Source organism: Phoenix dactylifera, chromosome 11 (genome assembly GCF_009389715.1).
Source record: "Phoenix dactylifera cultivar Barhee BC4 chromosome 11, palm_55x_up_171113_PBpolish2nd_filt_p, whole genome shotgun sequence".
Taxonomy (NCBI): domain Eukaryota; kingdom Viridiplantae; phylum Streptophyta; class Magnoliopsida; order Arecales; family Arecaceae; genus Phoenix; species Phoenix dactylifera.
Genome location: NC_052402.1, coordinates 14,319,441 through 14,336,695, shown reverse-complemented (window position 1 = coordinate 14,336,695; position 17,255 = coordinate 14,319,441). Strand labels below are relative to the sequence as shown.

General features: G+C 36.5%; 1 protein-coding gene across 1 annotated transcript; it reads right to left on the bottom strand.

Annotated features, from left to right (window-relative positions):
- Positions 1-914: 914 nt before the first annotated feature.
- Positions 915-16,802, bottom strand: LOC103715140 (protein decapping 5-like). Its single transcript, XM_008802675.4, has 8 exons — positions 16,473-16,802; positions 10,787-10,887; positions 9,228-9,296; positions 8,199-9,146; positions 5,005-5,070; positions 1,830-2,018; positions 1,575-1,685; positions 915-1,493 (listed from the first exon to the last, which is right to left on the bottom strand). Exons 1-8 carry the CDS (start codon positions 16,615-16,617, stop codon positions 1,347-1,349), a joined length of 1,776 nt encoding a protein of 591 aa, XP_008800897.1. The 5' UTR covers positions 16,618-16,802; the 3' UTR covers positions 915-1,346.
- Positions 16,803-17,255: the final 453 nt, after the last annotated feature.

Below are 17,255 nucleotides of genomic sequence, written 5' to 3'. Positions count from 1 at the left end.
GTTCAAAAAAGGGAAAATGATTTTACTTAAAGGTTGAATTTATCTTAGACCACTTCACATTATATGTCAAGAGTTCTGGTGAGATTATGGGATACCTGTCGAATAACTCGTTGTTAATCAACAGTTAATTGCGTTTGAGAAAAAAAAAATTCCACAAATTTTTAATCGCATCTGTGACAGAGGGAATCTTAAAATTTAGTCATTTTGTTAACTATAAGTACCGATGATTAAAGTTTTTTTCCGCATGTCTGTGTCAAAATTATCATAACTTATCAATTTTTTTGAATTGTCTTGGACAAAATCAATGTTTATGGCATTTTCATTATGTTCTTGAGTTCAGATTTTCTTCATTACCTGTATAAGAGTTTAAAATATTTTAAAATTTTGGGAAGGAGATGCTAAAAGAACGTGCATCATCGAAGTCATTAATAGTTCATATACTTGAATCTTTTTTTTCGTTTGTTTGTTTTGAGGGTGGTGGGAGATGAGCGAGGAGATTTCAATCACCTATTAAGGTCCAACATGCAAACAATGATTGTAACCGATGATATACAAATGAAGGATTTGTTTGATGCTTAAATTTTTTAAAAAAAGGAAAGTAAAGTCAAGAATCCATTTGGACGTTATACAAACTTTTATGTCATCAATATTTATGTTGTTTTTTTTTGTATACATATTTAGAAAATATAATAATATAAGGATCTACTCAAAACAATTTTGGAGTAATTTTTCTTTACCTTTTTGATTCAATGGAGGAACGGTTCCCATGTTGAACTTCTAATGCTGTGCTTCCATCGGGGTTGGCCGGTCTATGGTCCTCGCAAATCAAAGACCTGGTAATGGAGGATGGTGTCGGCTTGTTTGCCTTAACAGCATAACGCCTCGACACAATCAACACAAGGGAAATTATTTGCTGCTACTTTTAAATATCACTAATAAGCTTTTATCAGAATCAGAAATTTTTTCGCAGCATTTCAGAGCTGTTCACTACATAAGCGAACTATGGTGACCAATAGTCTTCTGGCCAGATCTTCAAGAAAATGAAAAACGGGAACCAAAGTAAAACAGCACAGATCTAAACCTATAACATTCATAGTTATAAGAAGACAAGGCCTCAAACATGCCACCTGCGTGATCATAGGAGCTTCAACAAGCTCACTTACCATCCGGGATTTATTTTCACATAACTGAAAACCCCCCAATTGTTCTCTCCTGAGCTTCTCTTTATTTTATAAAGCAATCACACAGGTAAGCGGACAGCACTCCCTAAGATTACACTAAAAGACAGCCCTGTCATCATCGACTACTTGATCCCACTGGCAAGTAACCTAGTGCCAGCAGCATCCTTAAGAGGCACGGTTTGAAGAAATATGGCCTCGGCCCCTCCCGGCGTAGCCATACCCTCGTCCGTAGTATGAACCCCTTGTACGCCCACCACGAAGGCCACGTCCACCACCTCGACCTGGCCGATGCCTTGCAAAATCACCGAAAGTCTGCATAGGAAAATTTACTTATATAGCAACATCTCTATTTTAGCAGCATACAGGTCAAGGTCAAGAAAGTGTTCGATTTACCTCTGTGTCTATTTTCAACTGCTCAGAGAACTTGGTTCTCCCATTCCTTGCACCATTGTTGAGTGTGTCGCAAGAGAGTGAATCAAAGAAATCATCCTTGCAGTAAACAGGCTTAAGGAAATATCGGTCAGTAGCTGGTTCTTGTGATAAGGGAAAAATGTTTAAACTGTTTAATGTTTGTGTCAGAAGAACATGTTGATATTTAACCAACTGGTGCAAAAGTGATGCTTACTTCAGAAGAACATGTCATAGTACCTTTATCTCCAATTTTATGGACTCTGGATCATCGTCCTCCAGAGTATCATCAGCTTCATCTTCTCCTTCCCTGTCCTTTATCTGGGCTTTACTTTTACCAAGATGGCCCCACACTTCATCCTTCTTGAATTTTTCATTCATTACTGTGAAATCAAAATCTTCGGTGAATTTGGTGACAGGGCGCGGATACTGCAAGACCAGAGACAAAGGTCCATTTCATCATGCAAGTAAACAACATCAAGATAGGATACATTCTGTAACTGCATAACTACAGCCAGGTACATAATGGTTGCACATCTGCTTGAGTTTGCAATCATGTGCCTGTGTAACTGCTAGGTGTTTTATTATGGAAGGATACATGCATGCTGATATAACTACGAAGGAAGATCACTTCAAGAGGATATATGTGTTGAGCTGCCAATGAAGTGATGGAGGACACATGCATGCTGATGCAATGACAAAGGAAACAAGCATGCCAGTGTAATTATGAAAGATACATGCATGTGTCCTTCCACGTAGATCACCACATTCAAAGCCCATTTTTCAATTATAATTGCTAACTAGAAATGCTAACAAATAGAATTCGAAAATTAGGGATTTCATTAAATTTTAGGTGCTTCGTTCAAAATCTTTGGTAGAATTAGTTCAAACATCTTTAAAGTAAAGGTTCCAGAAAAAGGTTTGAGCAAGGTCCGCCGTACCGGTACCGGTCGGCGTACCGGTGGCCGGCCGGACCGGTACGGTACCGGTCCGGTCCGTACCGGCCGGTACTCGGTGGTTTCAAAAACCACAGCGCGCGGCGCTGTGGTTCTAAAAAAAAAAAAAAAAAATCATACCGGTGCGAACCGGCTGGTTCGCACCGGTACGAGGCCGGAACCGGCCGGTACGGGCGCCGAACCGGCCGGTACGGGCGCCGAACCGGCCGGTACGCACCCGTACCGGCCGGTTCGGATAAAAAACCGAGAAATACCGGTTTTTTATCCGTTCCGGTACCGGTCCACGGCCGGACCGGTACGTACCGGCCGGTACGGACCGGTACGGCATTCCATGGGTTTGAGAGATCAAATAAGGATTTATTAGACTTCAGGAACATCGAAATTCAGGGGATGCAGCATTAAATAGGAATTCTGGCGAAAGTCCATAAAGATGGCTACCAATTGATAGAACTGTGGCTTGTTTTTGTTCATAGTGCTTAGTTTGACAAGCAGAGGTAGTATGAAACAGAAGGAGATTATTGAAGGAATCCCATGTCTTAAGGTTTGGAAAAGGGAGGTACAAGGATATCAAATAAGAACTGGAAAAATAAGGTCCGTATACACTTCTTATGCACACTTTCCACATGATCATGTGGAAGGCTGCAGATCCTTCTGAATTTTGAAAACTACTCTTAAACATGCGCTGCCACAACAACACTTAAAAAAGGGTGTCCAAAACCTATGCTAGATATAGAATTGTTCGCAAGAATTATGGGGGAAGTATGCATTCCAATTGCATAGATCCAGTTTAGACAAATCATTATTTAAATTCATGAACATGATCTTAAATCGGTGAAACATTAGTTCAAATTTTTGTTTGTGTCCTGCATAAATAAATAATAAACTAGAATTAATTTATCCAACTGGAACCAAGCCGTATCATTTAAAATCAAATTCAGTAGCCAGTGATCAAGGAACTTTCCAACTGGCAACCACAAACATGTGGCACTATGTTAGATAACATTATCCACATAAGGGTTTGTGACACAAATGAGAAGCTAAGACTTCAAGAAAAGCCATCCATAAATGTTTAAGTAAGTGCACATCTATGTGCATCTAATTTATGTATTCATGTTGCCTATACATATTGCATGTAGGTCACACTAATCTAATTGATATTAAGTTGATCTAATTTGAAATAGCCTGAGTTGTTTATGAGATTAGTAAAATGCATTATAAATGATTCGTGGAACAATTTTTAGCTTATAGAAAAAATTGCCACAGTCACGAATAATAAATCATAAAAAACTTAGAAAAAAAAGGTCTATATTTTCGCTTGATCAGAAGCTTAGTTTTCTGAAATGGGGCAGATTCAAGAACTGGTTCATGAAAGTGAATGCTCTCAAAAGAAATGTAGAAACACTTAAGAAGCAGGTGCCTTTGCACAAGCAGTTGAAGAGTCCTCCAACAGAATTAGCTATTGAAAAATACAACTTCTAAAGATAAATGTGTTTTATAGATTTTTCTGCAACATGCATTAGAAAACACATTGAATTATTCAGCAGACTTTGCATAAGAATCATCAAAAGGCTATTTGCAAGTTTGCAGTTCTTATCTTTCGTGCAGCACAGAACTCCTTGCCCTTAAACTTATGTGGCATAGAATGCTTAAAGAAGTTGAGAATCGAAAAATAAGGTAGGTTTTCCTAACACAAGTTTATGTAATCACTTAATAGTAAGTTCTGTTAGTTGATTTCCAATGTCACCAGAATTGAAAGTTTTACCAACAAGAATATATGACAATATCATGAAGGAAAACTGGAAGATTAGGAGAGAAACCACTGTCCATTTTTTCAATGAAGAAAACAGGACAATCATTTCCTTATTTTACTGCAAGGTGACAGCAGTTTTAGAGGATCAGGAAGGATATCCTAAGTGAAGTCTTGAGGTCGTAAGAAATTTAGTAAATGTGTGAGGGCATTTAAAGCTTGCCATACTTCGCTGATATCTTTGTGAACGGACGGTTAAAACATAGCACATGTAACTCCATTCAAGAAAGGAAGGTAGATTTGACACCCACAAATGAACCTCAGTTACTAAGTTCATAAGTGAAAAATATGCTGAAGATTTAAAGTTAATGCAATGTTATATGATATTCAAAACCTTAACCCATGGATTTCTAGTCGTTGCTACCAGCTCGGCATGGAAAATAATGAACATATCAATATATGCTCAGCTTGGGTAGCAGCATAAAAAATTCATAATACTATCTAAGAAATAATTATTAACTTAATTTTACATGGATTTTGGTTTAGCCTGCTAAAAACTTATGACCGAAATTGTGGGAGATTTGAGTTTTCTGCTTTTACATTTCCTATGATCAGTAATGGAAATCTCATGCCTTATAAAGCTACTCAGAAAGTTTGTCTCATTATAAAAACAAATAATTAGAAGAATTGAAAGAACAAAGAAATGCAGTACCCCATTTCCTCTTCCTCTTCCACGCCCCCTAGAGCTGTGATAAGTCTGCAAGGCAGCTCCATTTGGCTGGATAAACAATTTATATATCAAAACCCATATCATTTTAAAAAAGAATTTTTTTAAAAGCAAGTGTGTAGCACTAAAATCTAAAAGACAATAATTGATAATGAGTTTAACTTGTTCATCCTCGTTGAACTAGTCTTCCATCCTAACAGTTTAGAAAAAAGGTAAAACAAAGATACAGGAAACTACTTTAACACAAAAATCAACATCCCTTTTTTCAAACAATTATAAAAAACATACTTCTGAACAGTACCAGAAGTATAATTAAAGTAAATCATGGCATCAGATGTTCTTTTAGTGTTCCACATCAGTTAAAATCCAAGAAAAAACATGGTTATGAAGTAATAGTTTTCGTTTTAGTAGTCTCCTTGGACGGCAAAGCCATTTTCAGAAATTGTCTTATTAAAATTTGGCCTCCAAACTTTATAGTAAGCCAGCCACATACCAATGATAGGATGGTTCCATTTAAACAGATTTTGATAAAACTTATGCTCCTGTTTTGTTCGGATCTAGAAATTAATTTTTCTTGAAAACCATTAAAAATAATATATCAGGTATAACAGTAAACTGGATACGTTTCTAAAATGTTTCCATTCTTGTCATTGTATGGAATCAAATTTCATCAATACTGCACCAGAATCCTCAACTATATAACCCTCATTCCTTGCAAAGCATGAATAAAATGATCAAAGATTCATCTGTAACATGTCAAAACAGGTATACACATGCATCATCATCATATTTGAGGTATTTTCTTCGCATTTTCTAGAGTAGGTCTGAATATTCTGTTTCAATAACTGCCTTGAAATGAAATGCTTGAGGAATGATCAAAGTATCACAACATATGGTCCCGAAAAATCAACAACCCAATATTTTCTGCATCCCTCCCCACTTTCCATTCCTTGTCCCGCTTTAGGCAACCCCAAATAGGGTATCTAACAAGTCCTCTAAGATGAGTAACTTTCTACTTTTCTATTTTTAATTATCTAAGCATAATTGTTTTACTTTTGTTGTGTCCACTTCCTTAAGAGGTATTTATTTTAGTAATGTATTGCAAAACTAGGGTCCATAAGTTACTTTTTCAAGTTTAAAGAATAAATTATTTACCAAATTGAATAAAACATCCTTACAACTTGAGTCTTTAAACTAAATTTAATAGCAAATCATGAACCACTACATGTAGCTAGATTTCATGCATGTGAAATTCTGACCAATGAATCTGAAATCACATATTGAAATAAGAAATGCTGCACATAATATTACATAATTGGCAGACAGAAATTTAACAAAAGGAAGCTAAGAAGCACTAATATAAATTAGAAGCAATCCAAAATGGCAAGCTAATTCAACACAATTACAGGGCAAATGTATAAGTAATCATAGATGGTCTGGGCTCAACAATGTGATAGAGAAGTCTGAAAAACCAAAACAATACAATGTGAACGATGAGAAGAAAGATGAACAAAAGATATAAAGGAACAAGGATTTGGATTTTTAACATTACATTCAACATTGTTTTATTGAGTTAGTTTTTCTTTTGAATATCCGAAAGTTAAAAATATCATCTTTACATGTGTAACAAGCTCTTAAAATAATTCCTCGAAAACTATTTCCTTTTTTTAAAATCTTAGTTGAATAATTTTGAAAAAGAATAGTTCACCTTAAGCTTCCCATCCCTCACCAATATCGCATTATCTACACTTTTATTGCACCTGATTAAATCAATCTCAGTCTCCATTTAGCACCTCTTCATTGTTCCTTCATGTCTTTATGAGAACAACCTAATATACAATTCATATGCTACAAGCATAGCCTTGTGGGGTTTTTTTTGCATCTTTCCATTGCTCTTCATCATTTCTTCAAACAAACTCTTAATTGCCAATAAGACCATAACATTTTGCAGCTACATGCTGAGCACTTACCCTTGGATTCTCAAAGAAATGATCTATGATTATGCACATCTTATGCATATCAACATCTCTTAAGAGGGAAAATAACCAACCTACAAGCCATTTAACTGACATATTAAAGTCATTATGTAATCTTATTGTAGGCATTTGTGGTCATTATATCCTCTGTTGTTGCAACTTCGTTGTCAACTTTTCATAGTATTTTTTGTCTTCAAACTGTTGTACTTTTCTTACAGAAGCAACTAAAAACCACCAGTAGATACATTCATGCTATATTCACTTGCATGGGCATAAAGATCCTATCAAAATTGTTTCAAATTGTATCCTTCAGTAATACTTATCATGCATACATGATAATATTATCACGATTATCTCCCGTCTCAACTCCTAATGCTACAAAGTCGAAACCTATCATTCCACACAGTAATATCTACAAGTTTTCCATGCATCTTTTTAATATTATATTACCACATATAAGCTTGTAGTGGATAGATGTTCTACGAGCATGCAATATTGACTCATCATTATATCCACTAGACCGGTACTAGTTGTCAGAGCACCAACATTCTACATGATGTCCATGATATACTTGGCTTTCATAGAACAGCCTTCTTTTTTCTGATATCAGCCCATCTAATCCAGGAAAAAATTCTCTTATCATTGCAATCAGGCACCATTTCCACACATCACCTTCAAGAGCCAGCCTTGCCAACCCTCTCACATTTTTATAAGAAATGTCGTTATATATCACTTATGGGAACTGCAATAGCTTACTTATATCCTATTTCTTATCACAATCAAGTTAATGTGTCAAAATGGGGGCACATACTGGCTAATTATTGCTCATCTGTCACAAGGCTTGAGTTTTAGGGGCATCAATGAGTCCGATCAAGATTCATCTCAATTGATTCAGCCTCTGTTTCTTGTGACCTTGTATGTCAACTCGTCAAGCCTCCACCTTCTACATGCAGGCTTTGGTTTGGCATAAGTGAAGTTTGCATTTGGGAAAAATTGTTCAGATTCCACATTCTCGGGATGTGTGTTTAATTGTTAAAAGGAGATATGTGTCTATATTATTATAACAAAATTAGTAACATGACAAGATATAAAGAACTTTTAACTTATAGAATATGAGTGGAAACAAAATGACATTTAAGGAGTTAGTGAGTTCAGAAAACATAATATGGGAGTTCACAGATAACAAGCATTTTACCGCCATACCTTCTGCTTGGTTGGTTTTGGTAATGGCAATATGGGCGCCTTATTTTCAGCTGGAGTCAATGCAGATGGTTCAGGTAATAATGGTTTAACCTTAGCTTCTGGTGGTTTAATCTCTACATCGTTGTTGCTCATTTGCAATGACTCAGAAGAAGTAGGGATGGAAAGGCCAGGCTGCAACAGCTGACTTGGAGTTACCAAGGGTAGTGATGATTCAACTTGGCTCGAACTGGATGAGCCGATAACGGAGGGCATGACCTGGGATATAGTTTGAAGAGCAACAATGGGACTAGGAAGTGTCTTGGGTCTCCTACTGATGATGGATGGCATATTCTGAGAGAGAGTTGAGGCAGGCTCAAGACTAGAAGTTGATGGGGGCACAAATGGCAAATTAGTACCAAGAGGTGCTGCAGGATGAGAAGTGATGGAGGGCTTGCTTGGCATCGGATTTGCCAATGTTTCAGGAGCTAATGCACTGGTATAGGCAGGAGCCAATGTCGATGGAAACATAGATGATGTTAGACTAAGGGTGCTACTACCAGGTGGCAATAAAGGAGGAGGGATCTCTGACAAACTTGGAGACCCAGATGGTAATGATGCATTCATTCCAGAATATTGCAATTGTTGTTGCATGGAAGGAGGAATTGGCAGTCCAGGTGGTGGACGAAGCAAAGGTGGTTGTTGCAAATGAGGAAGCCCCGTTGAGGGTGCATAATATCCTTGCCAATACATTGGCATCGCAATCCCAGAGCCATTGGCATTTGGCAAAGGTGGTGAGGAGCCCCATGATGCTAAGCTTCCCCCAGGTTGATATTGAGGCAAGCTGCCTTGAAAAGTTGGCCTTGGGAGCCCCAGTTGAGCTGCATGGGAACCAAGATCAGGTGCAGTTCCACTTCCGACAGGAGGCAAGCTTGTAGTAGTCAATGCAGTTGCAGGATGAGAGTAATGTGACTGCACAACATTGACAATGTTATTGAGTCACAGATTATTAAATTAATTCATGCTCTATTCTGCAAGGTCATCTTGCATTACCTGAATAATAGCAGGATCGTTGTGTATAGGAGCAGTCTGAACAGGTGGTGAAGACTTAACCTGTAAATCCTGAAACCAATGCAAGAGAATATGTTTGAAGCTCCAGCATTAATCAAATAACAAATCTTAATGTTTTATAAGAATTCTAAATACAACATTTATTCAAAGAAATAAACATTAACAGTTAACATCCCCACAAATAGACACCATCATGACAGAGACATGGATGGGCTGCACTCCTTAAAATTAGGACCATCACAAACAGATGTTCACCACTTGAATCAGTGGATTACTAACACGCAAGCCAGAGAAAGATAAAATTGAAAGGCTAGATGTTTTTGTTGCATAATTAGTAGAAAATAGCAAATAAAAAAAAGTCGGCCAAGTAACTAGATCATATGGACCATCAGTTCTTCAACAGATGGCCTACACATGGGACAGCAGAGATGATGACAACACCATATCATGCATAATCCGAATGTAACTATGCCATACCTCTTCAGATTCCTAGAAACCACTCATTCATTAAAAACTGATTCATCTTACTGATCCCGCAATTCATATTCGACAGAATTAGCCAGTATCTAACATCAATAAAAACATAAAAAAAAACTTGTAGCTGCAGTAAGTTATATGCCGTCATAAAAGCATTAGCTCAGATATGGAGATTCAGCAATATCTTTAAAGAATGACACATCATCGATGCAACTAGTAATGAAACAAGCAACCAAGCTGTAAGTTAATGGATGAATGATGGTGTACATAGCATATTGCTCCGAGGAGGAGGTATATGCATACTGCTTTGAGTTCGAGGTATATGGCACACAATTTCAGGAAAACAAAAAAATGGTTACCATGTTAATACCCAATCAATACTAAAAAGCTTTAATATTTTTGATAATGAAAGGCTGGGAAAATGGCAGGATTGGAAAAGGAATGTTTCCAATAATTTCACAGACAGGTGGATGGTGTCAAGTCAACTAGATAATTGCACATCTATATGCTACATCAATGATTCTTCAAATTGTATTAATAAAATAACAGATTGTGACAGTTTAATCAAGGAGGGAGCTAGAGACATTTCAATGAAGAGGTGCACCTGTGAAAAGCCAATGAGCTTAAACAAGTGTTGCAAAGACCAAAGAGGGTTTTGAAATAGAAAAATTAACAATGAATTTCATAGGAAAAAAGAAACAATTGCAAGATATACAAAAGCAAGCAAAGATGAACGTAACAACAGCAAAACTGATACTTCAACTTAATAGGCCAGGCACATGGAAACAATCAATCACGAACATAATAGAAGTAGGCAGAGCATTTAATGGAAACCTTAAGCCTAGAAGTATCGGTTGATTTGTCATTGGGCATTCAATCGAAGTTTGGAAGAAGATGCATAAATGGCTCTGATGTGCATTTTGCATCTACTTAGTTTGTCGCAACGAATATTTACCGTGCATGCAGACTGTTTGTAAATTCTAATCATGACCAATAATTGTTTTCACAGTTCTGACTTATTCTTAATATCTGAACAATCAACTAACTCAGAAGTGTTGGTCTACCTTGATATCACTCCCACGAAAGAGTATGTACTCATAGATTTTGTCGCTAGCAGGAATTTGCGGACCATCCTTCTTTCGTCCTTCGGTTCCAAAAGATCGCACTGCCAAGACAAAATTGGAAACAGCAATCAATAGAAGTTATTTCAGAAACACAAAATCCTACAGATAAAAGAAGTTACAGCCATAAAATGATTTTGCAATGATAAAGCAGGCTATTATGGAAATATTCTGCAAACATGGCGCCAGTAGAGTGCTTATGAGGAATGTGATATTATAAAAAATAGTAATGAAGTGAGTTAACAAGCTTTGCGATTGTGGGAGATCTTTATGGAAATCCAAACAAACGACTCTCTTGCAGGAATACAACACCATAAACATAATTTGTGATTAGAAATGCTGATATAATATAAGCAATTTCAGACAGCCATAGACCATGCAGCTTACATGTGTTGACCAAAAAACAAAAGAGAGAATGACATGAGTGATAGAAGCTTATTTTAAAGATACATGCTTAGAAAGGCCCATGCGCTCATTTTGAAGCAACGATATAAAGATCAGGACTTAGTTGTCAATCATAGAGGATGTTATATCAGAACATGGATCCACTTTTGGATCATGAGACAATTTTAAATCGTTTTCAAAATTTTAAATATAAAATAAATGTCAATTAGAGAGAGGGAGAGAGAAAGAGTCAATTGTAAGGTAGATGAATGAAGAATAAAAATCCATAAATATAAGACACCTACCTTCCATTGTCTTAAGACCATGTATAGAATGTCCAATGAAAGAGACACCATGTTTGTTTATTCAAGATATTTATATGTTACCTATTAATTCAATGATCCTTTTAGGTAGAACACTTTGAATATGATAAATCTTGCAATATATAATGAGAAAGCCCCGAGTCCAGAATGCCTCAGGGGCCTTCTGGTTAAGAGTCCAGCACACTGTAGGACTCTGAGGCATTCCATTTCATAGTTCCCAAATAAACTTTTTGAGAAGAGTAGCGATCAATGTCAAGCAGATGATGGGGCACACTTGCACAAGGCTTCCTTTTTCAATAAGCACGTGCTACCCATGTGCTGGATGCTAGTCAAATCTTGATAAATGGTTGTTAAAAATACAAACCTATGTCTCCTGCTAAATACAAAACTATATCTCCTGCTTTTAAATCCATTAACTCCATAACATCTTTTTCTTTACATTTTAGAAGTTAAAAACTCCAAGAGCTTGTTCACTTTACATACTTGAGACTTGTCAGTGATAAACAAGCAATTTAAACTATAGAAAATAGTTCCACATGTTTCCATATACAAATTACATGATGAAGCTGTAGGATGAGATCCAAACATTCTACTGTTAATTTGGATTGTAAAATCTTAACAGCAATTTTCTCAAGCACCATCTAACAAAAGAAATAGTTTCATCAACACCTCTTTGGTTGGTTTTATTGGAAAGTATCTGGTAGGGTTTAATTGCATCATCTTCTTACCGTATGTCCAGGAGGTAAGTATAAAAGTCGTTATTATGTTAAGAAAAAATGGAACCTAGAAATGCTTCCATCTTTCCATATAATTAAGTTGCCATTAATTATGAGATTCCTTTCTCGACCATAGTCTGTAATGTGATATTCATCACACATGTTCCTTAACCTGGTAAAACCAAGTAATTTGCTTGATATTATGCAGCCCAATATCGTAGAGACTTTCTGAATTAGAAGTAAAATTTTTAAACTATTTTTTTTAACTTAAGAAACACAAAAAATCTATGATGCCACATTTTTTTATAACTTTTGCAATAAAGCCATGACATGCATAAATACAAGGTTTATGATTGATATGCTTAGCTTAAAGAGAATATACATATATAACTTTTAGAAGTATTGGTAGGCAAAAAGTAAATTGCTGACATGTTGTAAACTTGCATCATCATGAAGAATTTTCTTGTGTTCTAGAAACAGTTTTCCATGCAATTTATACATTCATTAAATCAGAAAGAGATATTTTTAGTGTTTTAATACAGAAAAAAGAGAAAAAACAGTGCAGGGCCAACGACTTTTAGCTCAAGTGGTTGGCATTTAGAAATATTGATAAGCAAAAACCAAACTGTTGATGTGTTTTAAGACTTGCAATCATCATGAAGACTTTTATCGTGTTCTAGAAACATTTTCCATGTAATTTATCCATGCATTAAATCAGAAAGAGTGATTTGTAATATTTTTATTCAAAAAAAGAGAAAAAAATAGTAGAGGGCCAACAACTGTTAGCTCGATTGGCACCTCTCTCCAAAGAGCTTCCACTTGGGGAGGTTCAGGGTTGAAAGTGTCTTGAAACCCTAGTGGTGTCACAGATACCACCATATTGATGGAAAAAAAAAAGAAAAAAGAAAAAAACAGTAGAGGTTTTAGAACTTTAGTCCTTTTTTGTTTAAAACACATTCAAGGAAAGCTTTATTTCCTTCCCTCCCCTAGGTCTCTCTCTTACTTACCCTTCCCAACATCTCTTTCTCCCTCCCAACCAAGACCCAACCTACCAGCAACAGAAGACAGTCATAGGTGATGGAGGTTGGGGGCAGCGAAAATGGCAAAAGCATGATTGCAGAGTTAGTGTGGATGAAGTTAGAAACGGGTCATGACACTGGCAATTGCTATTGAGGTGACGGAGCTGAGTGGAGAGAAGCAGAAGTAGGAGGAGAGGAGACAAGGGGAGGGGGAGGAAGAGTGGGAGACAAGGCATGGGAAAACGTAAGAAGGGTATATAAGTTATGTTTCATTATTTTACAGTTAGGCATCAGAATAGTATTTGGCAGGCTTAGGTATTTTACATGAAACTTTGTCATACTTAGACTTCCAACCAGGCCCTTGGTCATGTCAAGGACAAGCTATACCTAATTTAAAACTATTTTGGCCTAAAAAATAAGCTAACTTAGACGATAGCCTGGATTTCCTTGACCAAACTCAGAATAATCAAAGCCTGGCTTGAGTCTGATTATCAGCCATAAATACTGACTAATAATTTCTCCTGCAGAATGACTTAGGTCTCAGACTAGTCAGTACTGATTTCATCAATTTATCTAAGAATTCTTAATTCAGTTTAATAATATTCTCTTAATGGAAGATATTCCAACAACTAGAAAATCAATGTTCCTAAGTGGATACTTAGCAGGTTTAGTATGAAATCTCTACTGATCTCCAATATAAGAGTCCCGATAATCACCAGTAGGAACTTAACGCCTATCAATTGCCATCATTACATTAAAGAACCATTATGACCCTTATGCCTATAAATTTCCCGCACGCATTCAATTGAAACCTCACCTCTTATCTCTTGATGAAAATTGCAGGTAAACGTCCCTTTCCACCAAAAGCTTAGAAGAAACATTTCCTTAGCATAGCCATTAACCAACAGCTATAAGTAGTCAGCAGTTGCTTAAGAAGTAAACAAGAACTAGGTCATCAATTAATATACACTGACATGATTATCTTTGTTAATTTCTCACCAAGATCTTTTACTACTTCTCAAAATAAAGTTAAAGAATATCTGGCCTCTTTCCCAGCCCATCCATCGTCATAAGATCATTCCAGCTAGACGTAGCATGAGCAAGAGGCTATATGTGAATGCAGGATACATGATAAACTTGGAGACTTAAAGTGAAGCGCAGGGTAGAAAAGTGGAGATATACTTTTGCCAAGTTGAACAACCAACATGTGGAAGTGAAGCTTAATAAAAAATTCTACAAGATAAATATGTAATAAGGCCATAAATGCCACATCAGTTGGTATGATTGAGCAGCAAAAAGGATCTTGCTGCATATGGAGCTTTTTTTTATTTTGTTCAACCACCTAAGCACCATATTCAATATTGAAAATGTGGATGCAAGATCAGAAAAAGAGTAAAGAGACCAATTAAATCGAGATGATAATTGTTTGTGTATCATTTTTTGGTATGAATGCAAGAAGATATTCATATGCTTTAAAGAGCATGAACAAAGTTACAGTCTTCATTGGTTTTATTTTACAATTTTAAATATGTTGGTTAATTTCTTAAATATCATAACTGGTTATTTCTTCATATCCTTTTCTTTCTACACCCGGCGTGTTCTATCATGCATATTCAGTCAAGGTTATAGTTTTTCTTTTTTCATTGCCATTTTATTAACATGTATTTTATTTTTTTAATGCACATAAAGTTTTGCCTTTGACGGGTCTGCTTTCAATGACTTTCATTGAGTATATAGAAAAAAAACTAGAGAGATGGACGCACCATCATCTTATATATAGAATTTTCTAATCCAGGATTTAAAAGTTAGACATCTTTCCATGTAACCAAAAAAAAGAAACATAGAAGTAACAGTTCTAACATGAGTGAGTGCTCAAAAAGGGCAAGTGATTCTAATAATAATCATTGTTGCATTGACTTAAAAGATAGTGACGCAAAAAAAAAGAGAGAGAGAGAAATTTTGTTAATAAAAACAAAATATTGCATAAGGACAAAATCAATAAAAGCAGAGTTTAAGATAAAAAATGAGACAAAACTGATTGCGCAGGCCTACTATTAATTTGTTACCAATAGTTTGTCATGGAAAGAGTACAGGATCTAGTGGAGTGTTTTGAACTTGAAGAGCCTCAAAGAGAACAAATTTGAAAGAATACAAGTGCATAACCAGTTTTCACTTCTGCATGCCTTAAGACCACCTACTAACTGCGAAATGGCACAAAACTGATGATGCTTGCATGGAGAACGGCCTAGCCAAGCACAATGCCAGTAGGTTTTGACTTGCTCTGGCAACAGGATAATGAGTTATGTCTATTAAAAAAACAAGTACCTCCAAAGCTCTAATACCATTCCAAAAACAAAGTTATTGCCATATGGATGCATGGAGCTGGAACTTGAATTGAGAGGTGCCCTAGTTTGTAAATCGGGCTTCTGCATGATGCATTGATTTGTAGACAATATCCATATATAAAAATGCAATCTTGAGCACGATACTGTGATTCAGACAATAAATGTTGCCAATTCAACGATTATAGCCCAGCATCAAAAAGAAAAATATTCCCACAAAAGAAGATCCACGGCTCTAAATTACTCATATGTACATGGAGAGTTATATGCAGAGCTCATCATAGTTCCACATGAAACTTCAAAAGGACTTTATATATTCTTGAAAAAGGATGACATGTAGAGAATTCCATCACAAAGAAAAGGCTAAGCTCGAAGAATCTTAAAAAAAATAAAATAAAAAAAAGGGACACTGGAACAGCTAGAAAAACTCCTACATAATCAAGAATTAAACTATTAGAAGAAAAAAAAATACAGATACAAAAAGAACCGCCATCCCCGAAAACCACGAAGGGGAGAAAACCGAAAACAAAATTTAAGAAAAACAAGAATAGAAATTAAACAACGGATGTAGGAAAAAAAATGAACGATGATGATTATGGAGAAGGAAAATAAGTACGAAATAACAAAAACAACAACTAAATCCACTATAGATGAAAACAAGAGAACCAAGTCATAGCAAAACTAGCAACGCCCACATCTGAGAACACCTGAAATAGCAACCGAAAAAACCAAAACCCCCCAAAAAAGCCTCAAAATTCCAACTTGACACTAGAATTTGCCCCAAAAAAACAAGACAAACCCCAGAAAACCTAAAGAACAAAGGTAATACGAGAGAGTGTCGTTACCATCACGCAACCCAATGCTGGATTCCTCGGTGTTGATGTTGTAGAGGATGCCTTCGTATCTGATTTCGCTTTTGGAGGTCAAGCTAATGAGGCTCCCAATGTAGGAGTCGGCCGAGGGCCCCGACCTCGAGCTCTCTGCCGCCATGGCCTTCGCCCTCGCGCAGCACCGATGCGAGCCGCCGAGATTCGAACGGTTTATATACAGAGATAGAGGGAGAGGGAGAGGGAGAGGGAGAGGGACGACCCTAGCGAGGGGAGGGGCGAGAGACGGGAGATGAGAGAAGCCCTATATTAGCTTTCCCTCTTACTAACGCGACTGCGGTTTTGACCCCCATGGGGCCTCATATATAGAGGTCTCGAAAAGGATGTACGGGCTTCACTTGGGAATTCTGAGATATTTTCTTCTTGGTTTTCCGGTTGAAAACATTAGGGGCTATTCACCTCGGTATCCATTTTTCCACTTTAGTACACTCCTCTACTATCGACTTTCTAGTTTGTTGTCTGATCAGTGCTTTTTTTAAATAAAATTTCGATTGAAGTTTATGAAAAAAGAAGTGCATATGTTTGGAAGGGTTTGATAATTGGATGAACATATAACCATTTTGGAGTCCATTCTTACATCTCCAATGGGCACATGCTTTGAAATCTAGTTGGGTGGTCATGGAGAAATTTATGTTGCGAGCGAAAAACTATAACATCAAGATGATATTCTTATATAAATATTCAATCTCATAGTCTTGTATAACTCTGATTTTTCATGTAAGTTTCTAATATTAGATTTGT

What these genes read in the sequence shown, in the direction of transcription:
- LOC103715140 (XM_008802675.4), bottom strand. Translation starts at nt 16,617, where the DNA reads ATGGCGGCAGAGAGCTCGAGGTCGGGGCCCTCGGCCGACTCCTACATT. An exon ending in ACGATCCTGCTATTATTCAG is followed by an intron (nt 9,147 to 9,227) that starts GTAATGCAAGAT and finishes AATGTTGTGCAG; the next exon opens with TCACATTACTCTCATCCTGC. An exon ending in CCATAAAATTGGAGATAAAG is followed by an intron (nt 1,686 to 1,829) that starts GTACTATGACAT and finishes TATTTCCTTAAG; the next exon opens with CCTGTTTACTGCAAGGATGA.